Genomic DNA, 25,922 nt, shown 5'->3' with positions numbered 1-25,922 from the left:
GCTGTATTAAACGGCTACAGAGTAGGTGAGAAAGACTTAATCTGATGAACTTCATTGCAATATTGTTCAAAAACAAGTTTAAAAATGCTTATGAAAATAAAACAAGCACAAAAAACGGGATTATATGTGCTTAATAATCACTTAAATTCCCACCTGAAATCAGAAAATTTACATCACTGCATTTTTGTCATTTCCCCTTCCCTCAGTTTTCTTTGACTACCCCTCTTGAAGATGTTAGGCTGGGGTTTGGCTCCATAGCTACAAGCAGTCGTCTGCTACCTTTTCCAAGAGCTCGCTCTTGTGTGAGCCAAGCCTATATTTATTTTCGTTTTAGAGGGTTAATAGATTGAAACGAAAGTCATTATTTTGGTACCTCTGGTTTGCAGATACATATTAAATTGTCTCATGTTAAATAGTGTCTAACCCAGAAGTGACTAGCTCTACCAGTTGTTACATTAATACATTTAAATTTAAAAACAATCTGTTTGAACCTTTATGATTTACCAAAAGAGGGTGTGGTCAAATGGCAGAGAGAAGCCTTGCCTATCTATGATTGAGTGTTTCTGTGTTGGCTGGGGACAATTTAATCTGATCAGAAGTGAGATGGGTTCTGTTAGTTGATCAATACTGGTGGTAGAGGAGAAATTGAACTGAAATCAGTGTTAAAACTAAGGAAGAGAAACTGTGGCTTTAAGAAACCAAAGACATGAGTAAATAATCACAAAAGTCTCTAGGAAATATTGCTAGCAACTGTTGAAAGTGTGAAGTGAGTTAGCTAATGAACATAATCCAGAAACAAATTCCTGTGCAATAGTACTTCAGCTTCACAGCCTAGACGACATTTTAATCAATATTTTTTTTCAGGTATATTACATAAAAAGAACAGATACCATTTATAAAGGCTGATGTTTACCTATGCAAATGTCATTCTTTGCCTCATAGCCTTGAGGGCATGTTTTTCTAATGCTCCTGCCAGTCCTGGAGAAAGCTGCACGGTAAATGCTTCCGTAGCCCATGTGCGATCTATACTGAGAGGACTGACTAAAATAATGCTGTTGCTGCTGCGGCTGTTGTTGGTTGAAGTAACTCACACTGGGGAACTGGGCAAAGTTATAATTTCTCCCATAATTTGGCAACCTCTCTAATCCAGCACAAGATTTCCCATCACCTAACAAATGTTGTCCAGGTGGACAGAGACACTTGAAGCTGCCAGGGGTGTTGATGCACTGGTAAGCACAAGGTTTAGGCACCCGTTCACATTCGTCAGTGTCTGCTCATATGACATGGGTCGCAGCATAATATAACATGAAAGGGAAAGAAAAGAGAACACAGAAAAAAAGAGGATCAGTTTGGATAATACAATGAGGATCTCATCGTACAGTAAACCTGTCACGCATGGAGAAACCCAATTTTGATGACTATTCCAGACAGGATTTTGAATAAAGATATTTAAACACATTTGACAGCTATTGTTGAGCTTCTTGACAGCAACTTTTACAATACAGACACCTGTTTGAGGCATATGTTTTGCTGAAAATTTAATTCGTGAACAGTTAACTTTGGATGTAACTAATGTTATGAGGGATTTAAATGGAGAAACAGAGATAGTTGTCAACATCATTAGAGTTCTGTCTTATCTAACAAATGTACCTGAGTGGGGAATTGTGAATATTACCTTGATTGAGCAATTTTGGGAGCATTTTGGCTTAATCATTCAGTACCTCTTTGTACAATTATATGTTCATTTAGATGAGGGATGTAGGACTTTCTATTTCTGACATCCAGTATCAAATACTCCATGGTCAGATACAGCATTGTTAAATGCTACCATAATCTCCTTCCACTCTGAACTTTGGAAGCACAGCAGTGTGCCATTTATTTTCTACTACCAACAGCAGCCACTCTGAGTGAGGAACTGCCAATTAGTACCAAATTTTAAAAAAAAGGTTTTATACAAGTGGGAGCTGGAGCTGGATAGGAATTTTTATTTGCTTTAGCTGGCTAGCATTGAACTTAAACATAGAAATACAGTTTAATCGGATCTATTACCTTTTATTGATGTAGTAAAAATGCTGGGTTTGTTGGCTCTGACACCAATATTAAAATAATCCTAATATAAATCTGTTATAGTTGCTCAATTATATATAGCCAATGTTAAAATATGGCAGATTATATATTTTTTAAAGCATACTTAACATAGTTTTGTAGCTTGGCTCCAAATGGTGCCCCTGGAACAAGCTGTCTGTCAAACTGAACATTGAATAGCATTCTTAACGCATAGAGAAATCTGGCCTGTGACTGGTGAGTAGGAATAAACAGTGTCAATCCACTTGGATGCAGTGGCCTATTTATGGGGTGCAGCATAATGCTATTGGGCAGCAGGAGAAATATTCATATAATTGGTTTAAATGTGATCCAGGCTGAAAGCTGTTATTTTGAAAAGATCTGGCAACAGCTTTTTAAGTTAATAGCAAATGTGGTGACAAGTCCAGCAATGGTCACAAAGCAAAGCACTAATCGTACTGTTAAAAACTTAGCAACTAAATATATAAGTAGATAATCAAACTAATGTGTGCAATAGGTTTAAACAGATGCACTGGTATTCCAAGTTTAGCATTTTAAATGATCCTGTGTATAATTACTATCTAATATTTGTATTAGTCGTCATTTGGTAGTACAGAACTTGAGTTTTGCTGAAAAAAGCGATGTCGAAGGTTTTCGTCTTGCAAGAATACCAATATCAGGGGCAAACAATAATTTATACTATATGTGAAGAGAGTGCTGATCAGTCAGCAAGTGGTGTCTGATTGATAGAGGCATTGCTGAACAAAATAAATGATAGCCATTCGCTGACTCATTCCTCAGGGCAATACCTTGACCAATCAGGGTCAAGCTGCCTGGTTTAAATTTCAAACAATATTGGCAGTTAACTGTCAGTCACCATCGCTGGTGTATTCTCCATGGCAACGCCTTTACCAATCAGAGTCCACTTGTCAACCAATCAGCACACTCTTCACATATAGTAAAAATTGTTGTTTTCCCCTAATATTGGTATTCTTGCGAATGATGAATGCAAGATGAAAAACTTTGACGTCTTTTTTTTCAACAATACTCAACATTTGTATAAATATGAATGTTCACATTGCTGATTAGTTCAGATTATTTTGCTTAGTTAAATATTTTGGTATCAAAATGAACAAATCATCACATGGATAATAAAGCATTGGCCTGGGTGGCATATGACCAAACTGCACTGAATCACAATGAATGTAGAAGGTTTGTTTGGTTATTGATATAATGTTAGAAGTACTGCCCAAGGATAATTATTACCCCATGGTTTTTTTTAACGTTCTTCCTTTTCCAAACAACCCACCTCATGCACATAACAGGAATCTACCTGCTTGTTCTATTCTTGGTAAAATATTAGAAACAATGTATGTGATGTTGCACCTTTTCATTCCTGAGGTGGCCATCTTTGTATTGTGGCTTATTTGGCACCTGAGCCAAGCTCACCACAGAGAAGCGTAAAGTCCCAACTTGCTGTTTGTGACCCAAGTGTTAAGTCACTTGAATTACTGGGTACCTTTTCATACTTCTGAATTTTAATCTCCAGCTTTGCTTAACACCTCCCAGTGGCTTGCTAGGCCATTTTTAAGAGTCAACCACATTGCTGTGTGTGTGACAGTAGATTAAGGACATTAGTGAACCAGATGGGTTTTTACAACAATCAACAATGGTTTCATGATCATCATTAGACTTAATTCCAGATTTTTAATGAATTCAAATTTCACCATCTGCCATGGTGGAATTTGAATCCCAGTCCCCAGAGCATTACCCTAGGTCTCTGGATTACTTGTCCAGTGACAATAACACTACACCATCACCTCCCCTATTTAAGAAATACAAGGCCAGATTTTGGTTTTGAGCAACGAACAAGCGGCACCTGCTATTTGTTGGCCTTGTACTTGTCCAAAGGATTTCAATGGGGTTTTTCACATCATGTTGCTGTCAGCAGGACAATGAAATGGCAGGTACCTTAACCAATTAGGTTGAAGCACTGTTAATGAGGAATACAGGCCAGAATTTTATGGCCCAATTGCTGCGGGGATGGGGCAGTAAAATGTGGTGAGCCATTCAAACTCCATTGGCCAGGATTTTCCCCTTGGCAATTTGAGGGCAGGGCCCGCTCACTGAGGGGAAAATGACATGGGATGACATCACGAGGAACCCCCAATGTCATCCCAGTCCATTTAAATTTTCAGGAAGGCGGGTGGACAGCGAAATCAGCTGTCTGCCCTCCAATCTATCAATGGCCAATTGAGGCCATTGACAGGCTAATTAACCTTGTTAAAGACCCTGCCCGTTCAAGCTTAAGGCTGGCGGGCAGGCCAGGAGCCCCAGCGGGCTCCAGATTATTCATGAAACTTCATCCACTGGCGGGATGAAGTTTCATATCTGCTTTTAAAAAATTTAATAAACTTGTGTTTCTTATTAACATGTCCCATCTCGTGTGACATTGTCACATGAGGGAGACATGTAAATAATTTTAATATTTTTCTGTTTTTGGAGTTTTTTACCTGTGCTCTTTCACACAGATGGGGAATCCCTCCATCCACCCCCGCACAGGAAGTGCATAGCACTTCCTGTCGGGCAGGCCGTGCCTTAATTGGCCCGCCCACTCAAAATGGCAGCGGGCCCCGTTTCGGCAGCGGGGGTTGGCTGCCCGCCCGCCGCCGAGCCAGTGGGGCCTGCTCGCCCACCAAGGGCAAAATTCTGCCCATTGAGTTCGATTGAACTGTAAAATCCCACTGCTGTAAAATTCCACCCATAGGGCAGAATCTTCAGTTTGGCAAGCGGGGGCGGGGTCTACTCGCTGATGCATAAAATGATGTGTGGTGACGTTGGTCATGTGTCCCAACGTCACCATGCATCATTCAGATCTTGAGTTTGGTGGGCGCACACCAGAGTCGGCTGTGCACCTGCTGAACTGTCAAAGGCCCATTAAGGCCATTTAAATTCCAATTCAAATAATTAACATTATTTGTTAATTGCTGCCTATCCAATGTTAAGGTTGTCGGGCAGGTGAAGAGCCTAGGCGGCCTTCGCATTTATCATGAAACCTCATCCACGGGTGGGATGAGGTTTCATGAGGGTTTTTAAACTTTGAAAAATTTTTCAAAAAAATTCAGACTTGTCCCAGCTCATGTGACACTGTCACATGAGGGGTCATGTCTTAAAACATTTTTCTTGCTTTATTTAAATTTTTACATATCAAGCTGATCTCCCTGAGGCAGCTCTGTGCCTCAGGGAGGTTTCTGCACTCTTTTGCACACAAGCGTAGAAGAGCGCAGGCCCCGACTTGACCTACACCCCCCACTCGCACAGGGAGCGCTCAGCGCTTCTGGATTCGCGTCACACTGGGTGGGACTTAATTGGCCCACCCATCGGCTGTGCACCCGCTTGCACCTGCTCCCAACCAAACCATCCCCCCCATGAGGAGAAAATTCTTCCTGCAGAGTTTGAACTAGGAAGTGCAAGTCAGAATAGTTAATTCAAAGTCCAATCAGGTATAGAAAGCAAAATAAAGACAGGAGAGGAAAGTTTAAAAGAGAGACAGAGAGAGAGATAAGAGAAAGATATAATAAAATATTGCATTTGTTTCCGAAAATCTTCAACAACAATTACAAGTTGTAAGACATTAATTGTCAGTACCAGAGGGGTTGTTTGACAGTAATTAAGACATAACACGCTGCTAAAAGGGTACTTAAGACTGCCCTAATTGTGGCAAATTTAGTCTGTATCTATGATGTTAATACAGGAGCTTCTTGCCATTTAATATGCTTAAATGGGAGACAGATGGTCATTTTCGTGCAGCTTATGAACCAGCGGCACATTTTGATCAGCACCTTCTGGATTTTTGCATTTAACAGTACATTGATGCTTGCCGGAAGTGCTGTTCAATTTGTGCATAAATAACAGTTAGTCCACCATTATCATCACAGTAAAATCTGGGCTATTTTGTTTCAATACTCTGGGATTTGTTATTATTGAGACTTATTACAGTTCTTTACTCTGACTCATTGATGAACAGTCATCAGTAAAAGCATCACAGAATCTTAAAAACAAAAAACTGTGGATGCTGGAAATCCAAAACAAAAACAGAATTACCTGGAAAAACTCAGCAAGTCTGGCAGCATTGGTGGAGAAGAAAAGAGTTGACGTTTCGAGTCCTCAAGACCCTTCCACAGAACTGAGTTTTTTCCAGGTAATTCTGTTTTTGTTTTTATCACAGAATCTTTATGGTGCAGAAGGAGGCTATTCAGCCATTGTGTTTGCACCGGAATAGAACTTAGTGCTATTCTCCCCCACTCCTCCACCCCATAAACCTTCACAATGTTCTTTTTTAACCATCTTTTGAATGCCTTGACTGAACCTGCCTCCACCACACTCTCAGGCAGTGCATTCCAGATCTTAATCACTTGTCATCTGAAAATGATTTTTCTCATCTCATGTCATTTTTGCTTCTTTTGCAAATTACTTTAAATATGCACCCTCTTGTTCTCGATTCTTTCATGAGTGAGAGCAATTGCTCCCTATCTTCTCTGTAGTAGCAAAGTAATTGACAAAAGATAAATAGTAAGTAGTTTGATTCCAATTGCACGCACTGATTTTGAAAAGATTTATAATTAATTAGCATTGTAATTGTTAGATCAAACTAAAAATGTCTACAATTTTTACTTTTGTGTTGTAAATTTGCTACTTTCCTATTCGAAACGAAAAGACTAATTGCACATGCCATTCCGAAGATATCCTCAGGAACTAAAGATGCAATGGTTATACATTTTATCACATGTTTTCACATACATGTTTTTACATACAATGATTGAAGCAGTCCATGCCCATATGCAGTAAGACCTGGGCAATATCCAGGCTTGGGCTGAAAAGTAGCAAATTACATTCGCATCACATAAGTGCCAGGCAATGACCAACTCCAACAAGGAGAATCCAACCATCTCTCCCTGCCAATCAATGGCAATAACATCACTGAATCCCCCACTATCAACATCCTGATCAGAACTGACCTGGGCCAGTCATATCAACACTGTGGGCATAGGAGTAGTCAGAGGCTGGAAATTCTGTGGCAAGTAACTTATCTGACTCCCCAAAGCCTGTCCGCCTTCTACAAGCACAAGTCAGGAGTTTGATGGAATACTCTCCACTTAACCGGATAAGGGCAACTCCAAAAACACTTAAGAAGCTTGACACCATCCAGGACAAAGCAGCCCATTTGACTGGCGCCCCATTCACCATGTTCAACATTCACTCCTTCCACCACCAATGCACAGTGGTGACAGTGTGTACCATCTCCAAGATGCACAGCAGGAACTCACCAAGGCTCCTTAGACAGCACCTTCCAAACCCACAATCTCTACCATCTAGAAAGACAAGGGCAACAAATGCATGGGAACACCACCACTAGCAAGTTCCCCTCCAAGTCATACACCATCCTGACTTGGAAATATATTGCCATTCCTTCACTGTCACTGGGTCAAAATCCTGGAACTCCCTTTCTAACAGCACTTTGGGTGTATCTACACCACATGGATTGCAGAGGTTCAAGAAGACAGCTCACAGCCACTCTCTCAAGGGCAATTAGGGGTGGGCAACAAATTCTGGCCTAGCCAGTGACGCCCACATCCCGTGAGAGGATAAAAAAATCTAATCATTGAATTTAACTAACCATTTGTGTGTGAATATTCTTGATTATCATTTTAGATTACAGGAGTTCCATGCTGCTGCTCCTGGACTTATTATAATAGGAGCTTTTTCAACAAAGTATGATAGGAAATTATACAGGAAATAAGGTCACACCAACAGGAAGTGTACACTATACACAAGGTTTATATATTAGGCAATATTTATCCATGCTTCTATCATTTGGATACCTCAAGAAGAGAAAGCTATCTAAATGATCCATTCTATGCTAGTTAATTTATCCAGCAATTTAAAAAAAAATCATTTTTTGTGAGTTTTTCGTCAATGAGTATGAGTTCTTCATTCTTCCAACCTTCCTCCCCCGCCCCACCACCAAGTCAATCTTTGTTTTGCCAAGGAAATACAGATGGTGATCTTTGCCTTGCCATCACCATTAGCTTGGAGGCATGGGACAGCAGTGTGCTCGTATAGCTTCCTTCAATTATTGCCCCCTTTTCCTATGTTAAAGGCACTTTATAAATACAACTTTTTCTTGCTGTTTGACAATCCTTTGATATTACAGTTTGGTTCCTGGGTGTGAGACACCAAAACAATCTCCCTGAGTTTTCTCCAGTTTAATTTTAAAATCTGCCAGCAGCTCTCTTGCAGGGCCTGCATGCCACAAGCTACATACGCATGGTGTCCTGACAACTTCACAGAATATTGTATCATGATGCATGCAGCAGGACTGAGTATTGAAACTGCATTATTCTGTATGCTTGGATTGGCATGCTATGTGGCTGTGTGGAAGACATTCTGTTCCAAACTCATTACAAAAAATGCATCTTCACTGCTTTCAGCTGCATAAAGGCTGATTGTTCATGTTTAAAATTGCCAGTAAAAGCACAAAAAACATACAGTTAAGATTAGCCTATTAAGGTACAAATGCTTTTAATTAAGACTCTTTAATTATATTTGCATTGAGTGCCAGGAACAATTTGAAATAAATAAGTTTGTCCTGTCCATCTTAATGAAGATTTAATAATTAATTTGATTATGCAAATTGGATATTTTCAATTAATTCAAAACATTCTACAAGCTTTCTTGAGAAATTAGGCAAGAGATTCCTCACTCCTCATTCCATTTCTTTAAACAATGGAGAACTAAAAACATTGGCCAGAAACTTACCTATGTCGGGCGGCAGCAAAGCCGATTGCTGCCTGTGATCAGCTGCGCACCACCATTTTACGTGGGCGGGCCAATTAAAACCCGCTGAGCTTGACACGTGGCCAGTAGCGCTCAGCGCGTCCTGTGCAGGTGGGGGGAGGAGGGAGAGTCAGAGCCTGTGCTCTTTCGTGTGCGCATGAAAGAGCGCAGAGATCTCCCTGAGGCACAGAGCTGCCTTAGGGAGATTAAGTACATAATAGAAGTTTATAAATAATAAAGTTAAAAATTATTTAGACATGATCCCTCATGTGACAGTGTCACATGAGCTGGGACATGTTTATGGACTGTGCAAAAGTTAATTAATAGTTTTATGAAATCTTCAGGAAACCCCATCCCGCCCGTGGATGAGGTTTCATGATAAATGCAAAGGCCACTTAGGCTCTTCACCTGCCTGCCAACCTTAAGGTTGGATGGGCAGTATTACTAACTACCTTAATTGGTTTCTTAATGGCCCTAATAGGTCATTGACAGCACGTCTGCCGAACGAAAGATCTAAATGACGCGCAATGATGTCAGGACGCACGCCGATGGCAATATTCAGGCCATTGTGTACTCCAACAGCCAAGCGTGCCATTGAGAGTTTCAGGCTGCATAGTTCTTTTCAATAAAAACCATACAATGTGTTGGATGCATCTATAGAAACATATGTGTTAATCGCATTGCTAAAGCACTGACTCATTGCAACAGTGGGTTTCTATTCTTTATTTCAACTTGTATATTTTGCTGAACTCTATCAAGGGTAAGATTGCTAGAATGAAACATTTTGGGCTGCATTTTACGTGGCCAAACTGGGTCTGTTTTCGGCCGGGTGAAATAGGGCAGATACCCACCCCATCACCTTCCCACCCATCTCCGAGCTCACACCCATCATATGGGGAGGGTGGGCAGGCAGTGAAATCGGCAGCCTGCCTGCCATATTTAAATAGATAATCAAGGGTCAGTTAGGCTTGTTTCCAAGCCAGCTGACCCTGATAATGTGCTGCCTACATCATAAAACGTTTTGTGTTGGGCAGCTGGGTGAGAGTGGGCAGCCAGAATTTTAAAATAATCTCTTCAATGGGCAGGAAGGAAGGGGGAGTTCTATCTTCAGGGTTGCCTTTTGCTGATCGGGGAAGGGAGGGGGTGGACCCCCCTTTCTTCCTACAAGCCCATAGCCTTATACCCATACCCCTCACCTGCCCCTTCCCTCCCCCACCCCCCTCCCTACCCTCAGCCTGCCCATACCCTCCCTGCCTGAGACCCCAGACTTAGCTGTTTCTGGGGATCCAATGGGCCTTCTACCTCCTCCTCATGCAGCCCTGGCAGTGCCCACTAATGTGCCCTTGGTGCAGTTGGGACTGATGGAGCTGCTGGCCAATCTGATTGGCTGGCAGCTCCCGAGGGCGGGTCTTCCTCCCGCTTCCCCACTCGGCCCTTGTTTAGTCCACCTGCACTGCATCATGGCTGTGGGGTGGGCAGGCTTGGAGTGGATTGGCTCCATGCTGACTTTACTTCCAGGGCAGACAAGCCATCCGCACCACCCCCTGGTAATATTCAGCTCTTTCCCATTCTATGTCAGCATCCAGTACTTGCAGTAAATACAGAAAATGCTGGAAATATTCAGCAGGTCTGGCAGTAGCTGTGGAGAGAGAGAAACAGAGTGGACATTTCAGGTCTGTGATCTTTCATCTGAAACATCGGGCAGGATTTTGGCCTCGATATGGGGGCAGGAACAGAGGCAAGCAATGGTAGGCTGCAACCCCTTCCATGCTGGAGGGCCTCCAATTGGACCATCAACTTGAACAGCATGCTTTCCATCATTAATTGGCTAGTGAGCACACCTTCTGGCCACTAATTGGCTAATCTATAAAAATCGCTGTCAGGGTGCTGCTCCTGATACAGTGTGGGGTCATGACTTGCAGGGATGCCGACGTTGGGGTCCTGAACCCCAACAGAAAATCCTGCCCTATAACTCTCTCCATAGATGCTGCCAGACCTGCTGGGCATTTCCAGGATTTTCTGTTTTTATTTCAGAATTTCGGAATCTGCAGTATTTCTTTTGTTCCGGGTGTATATAGCAAGGTGAGGTTTAGAATAAAGTGATCTGCAGTAAATTAGGGAGGATCAAGAGTCACCATTTCAAGTTATATTAGACCAGATTTAGATTAGATTTTTACTAATACAATAGTTGACGCCTGGAACGGTACACCAGCTCAAGTGGTGGATGCCAAATCATTAGCTTGGATTTTCTGGGAAGGCAGGAGAGAAATTTGCCAGACTTTTTATCCCCACAAATTGGCCTGGATTTTTATCTGCTTCTTCACGTCTCCCAGAGATCACATGGCTTCAGGTGAGGTGCAGAGTGTATATATTGTGATACACAAGGCATCACAATTGTATGGGTCAGGCCAAATGGACCAAAGGATCTTTTCTTGTCTGACATTGCTCATATGTTCTTATTCTACTTCAACAGTGTACCCTAATAGCATTGTTTGAACAGCAACAACCATCACTCTGCTACCCCCCGCCTTACCTCCTAAAACACAAATGAAGTGTTTCCAACACTAGCCTATATGAGGAGGGTTACTTTTTGCCAAGTTGCAGGCAATCGTGTTATGGAACTGGAAAGAGATGTCCCAAATTAATCTTACATAGGACCCTTACAAAGGGTGGAATCTTTCATCTGATCAGCCTGGACCATTTTCAAATCCAAGCCTGGAGCTTAAAGGATAGTACACTGACTACCCCCTGTCGTGTCTGCTATATGTTAGGAAATAGAGATAGTTTAAGTAAATTATGGGCAGAATTTTTAGCTTGGTGGGCAGGCACGCACCCGATCAGATCGGATGCGAAATCATGTGAGATGGTGTTGGGTGAGCGTCACCCCTGCGCTCATGCGATATTTTGGTCAGCGGGTGTGCGCAAAAGTCGGGACTGCGCCCTTCGACAATTAAGAGGCCAGTTAAGGTTATTAAGGGTGCAATTGTCTCTGACTTTTTGTGGTCTGTCTAACCTTACAGTTGGCGGACGGGTGAATCGGCCAGGTGGGCTTTGCATTTTTCATGAAACCTCATCCAAGGGCTGGATAAGGTTTCCGTTATTAAATGAAAGAAAAATAAAATTCTATGGACAGCATTTTCATCGTGTATATGTTCAGGTGACTGATTGTGATGCTTGGGCAGTTTTTTTTCCTGATTTTAAAAACTTTATTTAATGCTTTTCAGGTCTTCAGCTCCCTGAAGGTGCTCTCTGACTTCAGGGAGCTTTTGGTCAGTGCTCATCCTCTTCCCGCTCCCCACCCCAACAGTGCTGAACTTCTCCACATGCGCTTCATGCTGGCTGCCTGTTAATTGGCCAGCCAGCGTGAAATTGCAGTTGGGGGCCGATTGCAGTTGGCAGTCTGTTCCCTGGCCAAGCCTAGACCCGCTGATTGCGCCAGCCCGCTGACCTAAAAATTCTGCCCTATATGTGTATTTGGGTGTGTTAGGAATAATGTATATCTTTAAGTTTAAATTTAATTTGTATTTCTGTATTTGTGGGTTAAAAGGATGAAATCTGAGTTTTAGTTTCATGTTAAAAGATGCCTGATTTTAACGAGATTTATGACTCTAGAAGGGGAGTTAAAACAAACAAGGTAGAAAAAACTGTGCTGTTATCTAGCAACAGGGGTCCAGAAAGAGAGGCCGCATATACATACACACATACAAAGAGACAGAGAAAGCGAAAGCAGTTTGAGTTCAGTTAGTCAGTGTGCTGTAAAGTTGAAAGGAGTTGTCAGCAGAAGCACTATAGGAGAGAGACAGATAGTAAGTCCCAAACTAAAGTTGGAAACAGTAGCTAGAAGAAGCTGGGCATGAGGGAACTGCAGAAAGCAGGTTTTCCCAAAGAACAGAAGAAGGTCCCGAGAAGACCTTATAGTCAAGGGGAATGTGGAAAAGGTCCTGTTAAGTGAAGTTAAGAGTGAAGAGCAGAGAAAGGCTCCAAGCTTAAATGGAGAAGCTGCAGGACTTAGATTTAAAGCAATATAGGCTCATGAGAAGCTAGAAGATCCAAAGAGACAGCTGAAGGTCTGTAACTCTAGAGCAACCCATTTCTGAAAGCACCGCGACTGGCCAGGTTCAGAGTCTGCGCTGTACCACATGGAGGCTGAGATCGTTATAAGATAAAAAAGCCGAAGGTCCAAAATAGTTGATTGGCAGGAGCCCGCCAAAACACAAGTGTGAGAAGGCTCTGAAAAAACGGTTACTGCGGTGTCATCTTTAAAACCTGCACAACATTTAGAGCTATACTTACCTGAACTTTAAAGCAACTATGGACAACAAATCAACATTACCAGAACAATTTGGACTGATCCAAAAGCCAGACCAAACACAAAACTGAGGGCTTTGGCAGAAAAGATTCTTGAAATACATGATAGCTTCAGGATTAGATAAAATGACAGAAGCTTAACAAGTGAATATACTACTTTATTTAGTAGGGCCGATAGCCAATGATATTATTGTGAGGCAAGGAATAAACACATTCTCAGGTAAATTTGATTAAGTTCTAAAACTATTCAATACATATTTTAATTTAAGAAGCAACAAAATTTTAGAGAGAGAAAAATTCAACAAATGTGTCCAACAGCTTAGATAACCAGGTGACTCTTTTATAAACAAATTATACAGATTATCTTAAGGCCGTGACTACAGTAACCTTAAATCAGAACTCATAAGGGACAGAATTGTTGTTGGAGTGGTTTCGATGCCCTTTCAGACATACTACAGGCCAAAGAAGATCTGAATCTACAAAAGGTCATCCAAATAGTCAGCCAGCCTGAAATTCGCCAACAGCACCGATCCATTTTATGTGGTGAAAGCAAGCCATGCTATAGAACAACCCCACCTGTCCAGCTAGAAAAGCAACAAAGGGGCAGGGAGTATCCAGGCCAAAGAAAGCAATACCCAAACAGACCACAAGGGGGTGGGAGACCATTTCAGTATTGTGGAGCCAAATGACCACACAGGCGAGAGCAATACCCAGCAATCTTAGTGCAGTGTTTTAACTGCAATCGCCTGGTACACTTCAGAAAACTATGCAAAGCTAAGATACCTAGGCTGGCTAATTATCCCAAGACAATCCATGAGATTAAGCTACCACACCAAGAAGAGACCCAATCGTGCTTCTTGGATGAGGTCAAGGATCCTGGATTCTCTTTTTGGAATGTGGACATCTCTGTAAACAGTCACCTCACCAACTTCAAATTGGACACAGGAGCCAGTGTTACGGTCTCCTTGGATAAGGAGCTGTGGCTGAGGGACCTCTGACTACGAACGACAGACACAGCACTCTATGGGTCTGGAGGAATCCAACTTCCAGTCATAGGCATGATCCTCGAACCACTAAGGTATGGCGACAGGCAGATATTCAAAGTTATGTACATCATTTGAAACCAATCTTTTTCTCTCTTGAGCAGAGATGTTTGTGTAGCCCTTAACCTTCCTTAAAACGGCAGAAGACGTCAAGACAACCTTTGTCCCCAACTACACGGAATTGCAAGTTCCTGAGAGATTCACCAGTAAAGAGACTTTCAACTGGGACTTTAATTCAGAGCCGGTTGTCCAATTTCTTCGCAGGCAGCAGAAGGTGCTCCTTGGTCAGGCCAGTCAAACCTTCAGATAATCACCATTGTACCTCGAGTGAAAGACACACAGGAAAATGGCCTGCAACAGAAGAATGAGTCCCAACCCCAGGCTCCAACGGTTGCTGTCACACTACCTGTAAACACCATGGCACAGATACTGCAACCGCCAGCCAACACATAAAGCTGCAAGATGATGCTGGAGTAAAGAACTAGTGACCATCAACTTGCCAGAGTGTACTTGAGTGAGGCACGGAAACACATGGAAGAACACACTGTGGCGATAAAAGCTAAACCGCAAAGATCACTGTGGCCTACACGGAGAAAGAAAAGCTGGATTCGTACCTTGAATGAATGGAGTGAACACTCTCTCTGGAAAGATTAGTGATAAATGGTTGCTTGTAGTGGAGTTCGCCAGGGGTCAGTTTTTGGGACCCTAGCTCTTCATGATATATATTAATGACCAAAATTGTGGCAGGGCATGATTTCAAAATTTGCAGATGATACGAAGATTGGAAATGTTGTCAAATGTGATGGGGATAATCTTGAACTTCAAAAGGACATAGACAAGTTGGTGGATTGGGCAGACAAGGGGAAGATGAAGTTTAATGCAGAGAAATGCGAGGTGATTCATTTTGGAAAAATGTGGTGAGATAGTATAAAATAGTGGGAGAGCCTCTAAAGGAGGTAAGGAATAGAGGGGCCTCAGTGTGTACAGCCATAGGTCATTGAAGATGGTCGGGCATGTTGAGAGAGCAGTTAATAAAGCATATAGTATCTTAGGCTTTATTAATAGGGGCATTGAGTACAAGAGCAAGGAGGTCATGTTGAACTTGTATAAGACACTAGTTAGGCCTCATCTGGAGTAATGCATCCAGTTCTGCGTCCTTGAGGAAGGATGTGAAGGGTTTGGAAAGAGTACAGAGGAGATTCACAAGAATGATTCCCGGGATGAAAAACCTAGCTTTGAGGATAGATTGGAGAGGTTGGGACTATTTTTCTTAGAAAAAAAGAAGGCCGAGAGGAGACTTGATAGAGGTATTCAAGATCCTGAGGGGTATGGATAGGGTAAATTGTGAGAAACTGTTCCCTCTCAAGAGAATATCAAGCACTGGACGGCACAGATTCTGAATAATTGGCAAAAGGAGTAAATATGATATGAGGAAAAATTAATTTTGTCTGGAGAGTGGTTGGAGTCTAGAACAAACTTCCTGAAAGGGTGGTGGAGACAGGTTTGATCGAGATATTCAAGAGGGAATTGGATTGTTACCTGAAAAGAAATAATGGGCAAGGTTACGGAGATAAGGCAGTGGAGTGGGGCTAAGTAGAATGCTCTTTCAGAGAGCCAGTGCAGACTCAACGGCCTGAACGGCCTCTTTCTGCACTGTAACAATACTGTGATACTGTGAGAACAGGACAAGTTGGTGGTCCCCAAGCAGAGCAGAGAGGTTCAACTCCAAGGAGCAGAAAAAGCATATCAGAAGAAGACAACCAAGTGCCAGAAACACAGACTACAACTCAAACTCTGAATCAACAATGGTTGCTCAAATCAAGAGAGCCTACCACTCCTCCAATTGTGACCAGAATGAGATCTAGAAGAATTATCAAGCCTCCAGACCATCTGAATTTATAAAGTCAGAGACTTGAATGAGGGAGAATGGGTTGCACGATTGTAATGTAAATATGTTGGGTGAAGACTTGGGGAAAGGTGTATTATAAGGGTACCTGGCATAGCGAGAGGTAATGTGGGACTGGGAAATGGTACCACCCACAGTGTGATATAAAGAGACATAACCTGAGACTAGGGTCAGTTGTGGGCTGGAAAGAAACCTGTGCAGAAGCAAGCATGGAGCTAGTTCATAGCTTACACAATACCCTGTACATAATTACGTGTTATCAATAAACACTAGGGCAGAATTTTGCCATCGGCGAGCAGGGAGCGGGACCCGCCGACGCATAAAATGACACAGGATGACGTCAGGGGGAACCTCCGACATCATCCCACCCCATTTAAATTTTCAGGAAGGCGGGGGCACAGCAAAATCAGCTGTGCGCCCGCCGACCTGTCAATGGCCAATTGAGGCCATTGACAGGATCATGTTAAGGATTTTTAAAAATTTCTATTTTTAATCTTTTTAAAAGTGTCAGAGATCTCCCTGAGGCAGCACTAGCCTCAGGGAGATGAGCGCTCTTTCATACGCATGCATGAAAGAGTGCACTCTTGCATTTGGAGAATCCCCCCCGTCGCACAGGAAGCGCATAGCTCAAAAATGAGGTTCTACAGGCACTGTGAAGACATATCCCCACAAAGATAAAGGTCGGTGCTGCTAAATCTAGAGCCCCATGCTTATCAAGGGGTCAATTACCAGGAGGTACAGATTTAAGTTGATTGGGAGAAGGAGCAGAAGGGATATTAGGAAAAACCTTTTCACCTGGAGGGTGGTAGGTGTCTGGAATTTGCTGCCCGGCTTGGTGGTTGACCCTCAACTCATTTAAAAGGTACCTGGATCTGCACCTGAAGTGCGGTAACCCGCAAGGCTACGGACCAGGGCTGGAAGGTGGGATTAGAATGGGTGGCTAGATTTTTTCAGCTGGGGAAGACATGATGGGTTGAATGGCCTCTTTCTGGGCTGTAACTTTTCTACGGTTCCCTGGTGTTCTCATTTAAAAAAGGATCTATTTTTAGTTACGACTCTCAGCAGGCATTACGTCATTAAAGAACAGGCTTAAACTTTATTAAAATAAGTTACATAGAAAGTACAAAACAGAAACAGTTCATGCGGCTTAAGCAGTACATGGTGGTGTTCATACTTTACAAGATTCTACCCTACCCACCGTCATCAAAGCTGATCGTATTATCTCTATTCATCTCTCCCTCAGGTGTTTGTCTAGCTTTTCCTTGATCTAAGTTAGGTTTTAATTATCATTTGAACTTCATGTAGAAAAGGACTCAAAATAGGAGCTGACTGCTACTTACCAACACAAGGCCTTCCGACTCCCTGAGATCTGTAGCCCCGTGGACAAACACAGCGGTAACTCCTTTGTGTATTTTCACAGATCTGGTTGTAACGACACTGATGGGTGCCATCTTTGCACTCATTGATATCTGTAGAGAAACATTTATCAAAATTGCGCTAATGCACAACATATTTTATCGAGTTGCCATTGATTTGGTTCCATTGTTTATTGAGGAGGGGACAATGTTTGACTTCACTTGGGAATGAAAAGTGTGTTAAATATTCAATTTTATAACAGGGAAACAAGTCAAGCTCAATCATTGAAATGATACAAAAAATTAAAATCACCCTCTTTGATAAACATGTTTATTAAAAAAGGATAAACATGGCACTGCTATTGGACACAAGGCAATCATGTGACGTTATGGTTGGGATTGTTTAACTTGATCTGATGTGAACACATATTAAAAACAATTAAAAGAATGAAGCATTTGAGCACTCAGTATGACACACCATATATTTGCCATACCCACCCTTCCCAGCATCCTCTCTATGCTAACTTAGAGAAAGACATTATTTATACCGCATTCACAATGGTATATTAATTGCTGTGGAATTGTATTATGGTAATCATATGTCATAAGCTATGTGGCCCAATTATTCATTTCTCCCATCTGAACCAAAGTGGGATGAATTGTTCAATTACAATTTTTCATATGGATTTGCACCTAACTTAATTTGGGCAATTTTATATAGAACACTGATCATCAGAACTAAAATGCTGTCAGATATGTCATCCCCTATAACTGTTAAAAGCAGAGATTTTCAACTGTCAGCTACCCATGTCATGCCATCACCAAGACCGCCTCTGCCTTCTCCATATCATCGCTCGATCCGTCCCTGACTTAACTATTCCAATGATTGCCAGTTTCTCTTGTTCTACTTCTGTAAACTTGAAGCCATTCAAAACTCTACAGTCTGTATCCTAGATCACACCAAATCCTATTAACCATCACCCTGTGCTTGCTGACCAATAATTGCTCTCGTTGAAGCAACTCCTCGATTTTAAAAGTCTCATCTTTGTTTTTAAGTCTCTCTATGGTCTTGCCCGTTCCTACCTTCTTCAGCCCTACAACAGTCGGAGGCATCTGCGCTCCTTCAATTCTGATCTTGTGAGCATTTCTGATTTTAATCACTCCACCATTCATGGTTGCACCTTCAGTTGCCTAGGCCCTAAGCTCTGGAATTCCCTCCCTACATCTCACCATCTCTCTACCTCAGTTTCCTCCTTTAAGACCCTGCTTGGTTATCTGCTCTAATATCTCCTTGTGGCTCTGTTTCACATTTTGTTTGATAGCGTGCCTATGAACTACCTTGGGATGTTCTACTACATTGAAGGCACTACATAAATGCAAGTTGTTGTTGTTGAAAAAATGGGTGACCAGCAGAGGAAAATCTGATGTGCTCCCATTCGTCCAGCTGAATCAAATTTCAGGAAGATCTTTAAATGAAATCCACTACACCCTTTCCCCTCCAAACAAAAATTAGACAGGAAGCTAAATGTCCAAATTGTGTTCTTACATCTGCTGTATGGCTTTGACTGCAATTTTCATACAGAAACAGTCATAACATGCATGGCTTAGGCCCCTCCCACTTTCTTCAGGCATTGAGAAACATAACCCAATGGTCTTTAAAGAGGCTGATGGAGGCCTTTTAAAAAAAGTTAAATTTAATGTTTAAAGGTGTCTGGTGGGTCAGCATGAGCAGCAGCACTCCTCAAGGTCCCACAAAAATCTTCTAGCTGGCCATTGTCCCATTTTTTGCCCCTGCTTGCCAACCTAGACAATCCTCTGCCTCAAGAAACCAGTGTGGCTAAAGCCTGCTGGAAAAATCTGATAAATCTTACTGTCACTGTGGGTGGGACCAGGTTGCACCCATTTGATGTCCAAGAAGAAACTCTCTTCCAATGCTTTTAATGGGTTGTGATGTGAAAGCCTACAGTTATCAGAGAGTTGCGACTCCTACTGTAGGACAACATTGGTTATCACTACAGGGGATTATTACTTTCTTGGGTGCCATCTTAACACTTGAACCAATCATACAAGTAGCACAGGTAAATTTAGAAAGAGGGCATTAATTTACATTTCTCCTTGCTGGGTTGTCGCAATGTATTAAAAAATATAGTACTTGATTTTTGGTATTGTACCCAGTTCCATAATAACTGAATATTGTGACTTATTTTTGAGATATTGATAGCTTTGTGTTAACACAGAACTGCACTTATTACAGATTTACTATGGTCCTTAACTAATTTGAACTCTCTTCCTTGAGTAACGATAACCTCATGACAAATAATCAATATCAATATCTATTAATGCAGAAATAAGAATGACCCACATTGCTTTCAACTTACCAATACAACTCCCATTGTCAGCTTTGGTCATTCCACTAGGACACAAATCAATGCACCTGAATCCCCCCCTCGTGTTCTTACATTGTTGATCAGGTTGGCATACATTCTGTCTGCACTCATTGATATCTAAACAATAAAATGCAGAACACACTCAGCAGTGTTACAGTTGATGAACATTGATGACTTTAATACAGCTTCTTTGTGCAATCCACATTAATGGATTTATATTAAATGGTTCACGACATTTTAAAATTTAAATATTTCTGGCTTATTTACATAAAACTGATGGTGTATGTTTCTTTCTCAACTTGTTGATACATTGGAAAAAATCATTACTCAAGTCATGTTTACTAAAACACAGAGTGAAGTATTACATTGTACCTGGTTGTGAAGCGGATTGCTTAAATTATGGTTAACATCAGGTTTCCTTAGTCTACCTACCCATACATCTTCTACCTCGTAGCTGATAACCTCGATTGCATACACACCGGTAGCTCCCAATGGTGTTGAAACAACGATGTTGACATGGATTAGATTCTTGGCATTCATTGATATCTAGCAGACAGAAAAGAAAATGCTAATTGTAGCTGAGTGAGTGGACAAATGCATGGCAGATGCAGTATAATGTGGATAAATGTGAGGTTATCCACTTTGGTAGCAAAAACAAGAAGGCAGATTCTGTCGAAGGGTCATGAGGACTCGAAACGTCAACTCTTTTCATCTCCGCCGATGCTGCCAGACCTGCTGAGTTTTTCCAGGTAATTCTGTTTTTGTTTTGGATTTCCAGCATCCGCAGTTTTTTTTGTTTTTTTGTTTTTATTTTTAGGCAGATTATCTGAATGGCTATAAATTGAGAGAGGGGAATGTGCAACAAGACCTGGGTGTCCTGGTACACCAGTCACTGAAGGTAAGCATGCAGGTACAGCAGGCGGTAAAGAAGGCAGATGGTATGTTGGCCTTCATAGTGAGAGAATTCAAGTACAGGAACAGGGATGTCTTGCTGCAATTGTACAGGGCCTTTGTGAGATCACACCTGGAATATTGTGTGCAGTTTTGGTCTCCTTATCTGAGGAAGGATGTTCTTGCCATAGAGGGAGTGCAGCGAAAGTATACCTGACTGATTCCTGGGATGGCAGGACTGACATATGAGGAGACATTGGGTCGATTAGGATTATATTTGCTGGAGTTCAGAAGAATGAGGGGGGATTTCACAGAAACTTATAAAATTCTAACAGGACTAGACAGTATAGATGCAGGAAGGATTTCCCGATGGTGGGGGAGTCCAGAAGCAGGGGTCACAGTCTGAGGATATGGGGTAGACCACTTAGGACTGAGATGAGGAGAAATTTCTTCACCCAGAGAGTGGTGAGCCTGTGGAATTTGTTATCACAGAAAATAGTTGAGACAAAACATTGTATGTTTTCAAGATATAGCTCTTGGGGCGAAAGGGATCAAAGGATATGGGAAGAAAGCGAGAGCAGGCTAAGTTGGATAATCAGCCATGATCATAATAAATGGCGGAGCAGGCTTGAAGGGCCAAATGGTCTACTCTTGCTCCTAGTTTCTATGTTTCTCTAATCAGGCTTGCATACTTTACCATTCCAAAAGGACTGAACTTGCATTTATGTATAAAGAGCCCAAAGCACATCACAAATGAATAACCAGAAAAAATGGTTAAGTCTTGAATCATAGAATTGAAGACAAATTATTGACCTGGTTAGGAAATTGGCTGAGCAAAAAGAGGTAAAGAGTAGGGGTAATGGGCAGTTTGTGACTATTGGTGTCAGACAAGGTTCTGTGCTGGGGCCTCAACTATTCACTGTATCCATTAACGACTTAGATGATGGATTTTTAGCTCCCTGCCAGGGCGGAGAGGGATTGGGTGGGCATTAAAATAGCACCACTGATTGGTGTGCCATTTCCCTGTCTCTGTCCTGCCCCTTAGCCATTTTCCTGGAGTTGGAATGGTGCTTCACTTTGTCCAAACTGTTTACAGGCAGAACCTGCACCCTCCCTTCTTTCCCTTTATTTGTTCAATTGGAAAGTTGTCTAGTTAAATGATTTACCAAGTCCTGAATTAACAATTAGTATGGAAGGATTATTGTGGCCATGCAGGCTCCCCTCCTTCTCCTCCTCCTTCTCCCCCTCCCCCTCCAACACCCACCCTCGTGCCCCATTGATCTTCCTTCACCCATGCATGTGCTATGAACAAATATCAGAAGGTAACAATATTCCTCAATTAGTCTAAATAAACATTAAGTTTTTGGAACTGCAACAATACCTTGGCAACTTAATCCCTCGAGTGTCCGTCTAAAACCAATGCCACACCTCACCACACAGCGATATGAACCAATGGTATTTTCACAGTCTTGTCCAGCATGACAAGTGTGGCCACCTAAAGCGCATTCATCGACGTCTGAAGAAACAATGACCAGAGATAGCACTTTTACATTCTATAAATCATGTGCAAAGATTGCCTGTTTAGGTCAGTCAAATTTTAGAATACTTAGAATTTCAGAGATGGCATATGACTGTTTCTTCCATGTATCCAAATCAGTATTTCTATTTAACTGTGGCTCTGAAACTTTTATCATTGGTCTTTACATTTCAAACCATGACCAGAAGCTACTATTAAATAATATTGATATAATGCTGGGGAATGGAATGCCTTCCCACTTGTCGTCCCGCCAATCAGCATGGAATATTCACATATCAGCTGTACCAGCAGAACTCCAGACAATGGGTTACTACTTAAAATAGGGGAATGTTCTCTCTAAGATACTTAGAAATGTGACCTAATCTGAGCCTTAGAAGATCATCTTCTATTTTCCCGCTGAATTATTCCAGTGACAGATACTGGCAATCTGGTAAGTGATTATGTATTGTCTACATGCCCAGTGAGAACTGAGTTTAGAAAGGCAAATTTGAGACTTCATCCTTTCATCCTGGGCTTTATTGCAATTCAAATCCCAGAAATGATAAGATATCTGCTCACACATTTTGGGCTCTGGCGAAAGGTCATTGGCCTGAAATGTTAACCCTACCTTTCTCTTGTCACAGGTGCTGCCTGACCTGCTGAGTCCTTCCACCATATTCTATTTTAATTATTAAAGCTGGGACTGCTTTATGGGGCAGAGTTAGAACACGGAAGGGAGGCTGACTTCCACCCACCTCTCCAAATCTACCCTAACCTTGATCCGCATTCCTGAATTGGAAGTAATTTGTGATGCATGATTAGTTCCTGGCATGATCCCATTGCCAGGAGGGGGTCCACCAAGACACAGAGGACAATCCAAATGGTGGTGCAGTGGCAATGAGATGACATGGGAACTTTCAAAGGGAAGGAAGTCCACTGAAGACTGTATAAAGCTCCCACGGAAAGCCCCAGACAAGACTGATATTTTAAGGGAGCCCTGGGTTTGAACTGAAGGGACTGGAAGCTGCTACAAAATCCTAACCCTCCACTGGTGGATCTCGAGGCCTTTACCATCACTTCCTGGGTAGACCACCTCCTGCCATATCACTGCCTTTGCAGGTGGTGAAGGAAGCAGATCAAAGGAATATCCTCTGGACTTGGGAATTGTCCTCTAGCTGTATTTTCATAGCAAATGGAGGAAGAGCAGCCAATGGAGTTCTTCTTCGCAGAGGAAGGAAATTCAGTTTAAGGCAGTATTATGGCAATAGGCCTCACTGTCCACACTTTCTGTCATTTTCTGCCATGAATTTAGGGTGGGAGTGCAGAGGAGGATCCAGCCTATTGTGTCTTTTAACCACCTGTACATACTGAGTTATTTAACTGGTACAGTGCCTCAATAGTGGTCAATGTAGATCAGAGAATTTGGGCTACAAACTTATCTATCATTAAACGTTAATTTTAATTGAAACCAAAACCAATTAATCTATTTGGATTATTAAAACATCTTTGAGAATAAAACTATTATTTTTTCTATTTCTTATTTTGTCCCTTTTAAGAAGCTATACTCTTAATTTATTCAAGGAATTTTGCCACAGGTATTTCTGGAAAGGTTTGCTTAAGAATTACTCTTGTGCTGAAAGTCGATTTAAAATGTTTTTCAGTAGAGATCCAGTGCACCTTGACAGGTCCTTCCATCAGCAGATATTGTGAGACCTTTTGGACACGAACAATAGTATGTTCCCATTGCATTGTGACATATATGAGAGCAGGGGTTCCGGAGAGCACACTCGTCTTCATCTGTATGGAAGTATAAAAGGTTTTAAACGGGGTTTTACATCAATCATTTACTTAAGGAGTATTTGTTAAAAAAAAATTAGTTCAGTTTTGAATGAATCTCTGCTCACCTGAACAATAAGGCCCAACTGAATCCAAAGCAAAACCATTTGGACACTGGTTACTACGGTCACCTGTATTAAACAAATAGCTTTTACTCTCCAGATTCTCAGGATTTAATCGCTTGTAGCCACAGCTTTTTTTCTTGCTAATATGTTACTTCAACCAAATTAACAGCACACTAGGCCCAGGGATATAAGTGAAATTTTTATTACGTAATTCTGTTGAAACACACAAAATCCAAACAAATAACTAGTCTTTTAAGAATAAAAGTAAACCAGAAAACGCAGGAAACAAATAGATGGTCTGTAAGCTTTATAAAGTGATGACAGGCTAGGGCTTTGGGTGTGGACCCTTTCTCGGTATAGTTCTGAGGAAGGGTACACATCCAAAAAACTAATCTGCCTTTGCTCTTTACAGATGCTGACAGAGATATTCTCTGTTTTCTATTTTATTTCAGATTGTCAGTATTTGCATATTCTTTTTATTTCTAGCAATTTTTTTTTAAATGGCTAGTTTTGTTGGAGTGACACTACTGCCAAACATAATCTGTGTTGATTGTCCTCTCTGAAAAGACATTATTTTGACACCACAATACCAATCTAGCAGGATGACAGCACCAACTTTGGGAATATGCAGCTGGCTACTGAAGGTTGTTTACAGGTCTCCAGTTCTGGTGCTATCTGTTACTTGACCTTTACCATTAGGCAATGTTCAAATCACCACACATAGGGCAGGATTTTTGGGTCGTCAGGCGGGTGGGGTGGGCGGGCCCAGGAGCAGCCGGAAACGGTCTGCCGCCCGCGATTGGCCCCCCGACTATGATTTCACCCTGGCTGGCCAATTATCAACTAGCCAGTGTGAAAGGCGCGCTGAGAACCTCAACAATGCCAGGGTAGGGGCAGGGGAAGTGCGAGTGCAAAAGTCTGAGCATGCGCGGGGGAGCGTGAACTAAAAGCTCCCTGAAGGCAGGGAGCTGCCTCAGGGAGTTAAACAATTTTAAAATCAAAAATAAAGATTTTTAAAATCTGAAAAAATGTCCTGACATGGGACTCGCTCATAATAACATCAACAGAATAAAAATCCTGTCCAATAATTTATATTTATTTTTTATTTAATTGTGGAAACCTCATCCCACCTGTGGATGAGGTTTGCTAAAAAAAATCAAAAGGCCGCCTGGTCAATTCGCCCACCCGCCAACTGTAAGGTTGGATGGACAGCCAAAAATAACTGGTTAATAGCCTTAATAGACCTCTAAACTGTCGGTGGGCGTGCTGCCGACTTGCTTGTGCTGGCCGTATGAGTGCGTGACGACGTTGGGATGCTCACCTGATGTCATTGCACACTATTTTAGGCCTGATCAGGTCAGGTGCACGCCCTCCTGTGGGACGTAAAAAATAGCAGCACCAGTGCAATTTTAGTAATTCCTTGGACAGAATGGCCCATGTCTGTTGGTGTCGGGCGTTTTTGGCGGCGTCAGCAGACAATATGGCGAGAAGGCCAAAAATCAGTTTCACAGCATTGTGAAACCAATTTACGATTGTCTGCTCAGCCCATCGATGGCAGGCCACGTTTCCTGTCGGGAACCCCATTTTAATACATCAGCCTATCATTATAAGGCCAGCTGCTGGAATTATCCACCCCTGCTGGATCGTCCGCTCACATCGGCGGGAAAACACGTCGGTGCAGAACACGTCTTGACAAGCAGAAGTTGAGACTTAC

The 25,922-nt window shown here is 42.0% G+C and overlaps 1 protein-coding gene across 3 annotated transcripts in view; it reads right to left on the bottom strand.

Moving 5' to 3' along the window:
- The window catches only part of hmcn1 (hemicentin 1), a 725,933-nt gene that overhangs the window by 9,175 nt on the left and 690,836 nt on the right, over positions 1-25,922 (bottom strand). The window contains exons 98-105 of one of the 3 annotated variants that reach the window (XR_005945469.1): positions 24,212-24,274; positions 23,985-24,104; positions 22,173-22,307; positions 20,333-20,446; positions 19,892-20,017; positions 17,499-17,627; positions 914-1,270; positions 154-313 (exon numbers count right to left, since the gene is read on the bottom strand). Coding sequence is in view for 2 of the 3 variants with exons in the window: in XM_041207700.1 (XP_041063634.1) it covers positions 914-1,270; positions 17,499-17,627; positions 19,892-20,017; positions 20,333-20,446; positions 22,173-22,307; positions 23,985-24,104; positions 24,212-24,274 (1,044 nt within the window). In the remaining variant the exon portion in view is untranslated. The remainder of the gene's footprint in view (positions 1-153; positions 314-913; positions 1,271-17,498; positions 17,628-19,891; positions 20,018-20,332; positions 20,447-22,172; positions 22,308-23,984; positions 24,105-24,211; positions 24,275-25,922) is intronic. The other 2 variants (XM_041207700.1, XM_041207701.1) reach the window with 2 other exon arrangements.

This window comes from Carcharodon carcharias, chromosome 16 (assembly GCF_017639515.1).
Source record: "Carcharodon carcharias isolate sCarCar2 chromosome 16, sCarCar2.pri, whole genome shotgun sequence".
Taxonomy (NCBI): Eukaryota; Metazoa; Chordata; class Chondrichthyes; order Lamniformes; family Lamnidae; genus Carcharodon; species Carcharodon carcharias.
Note: the sequence above shows the minus strand (reverse complement) of the source record. Positions and strands in the feature narration are given on the sequence as shown.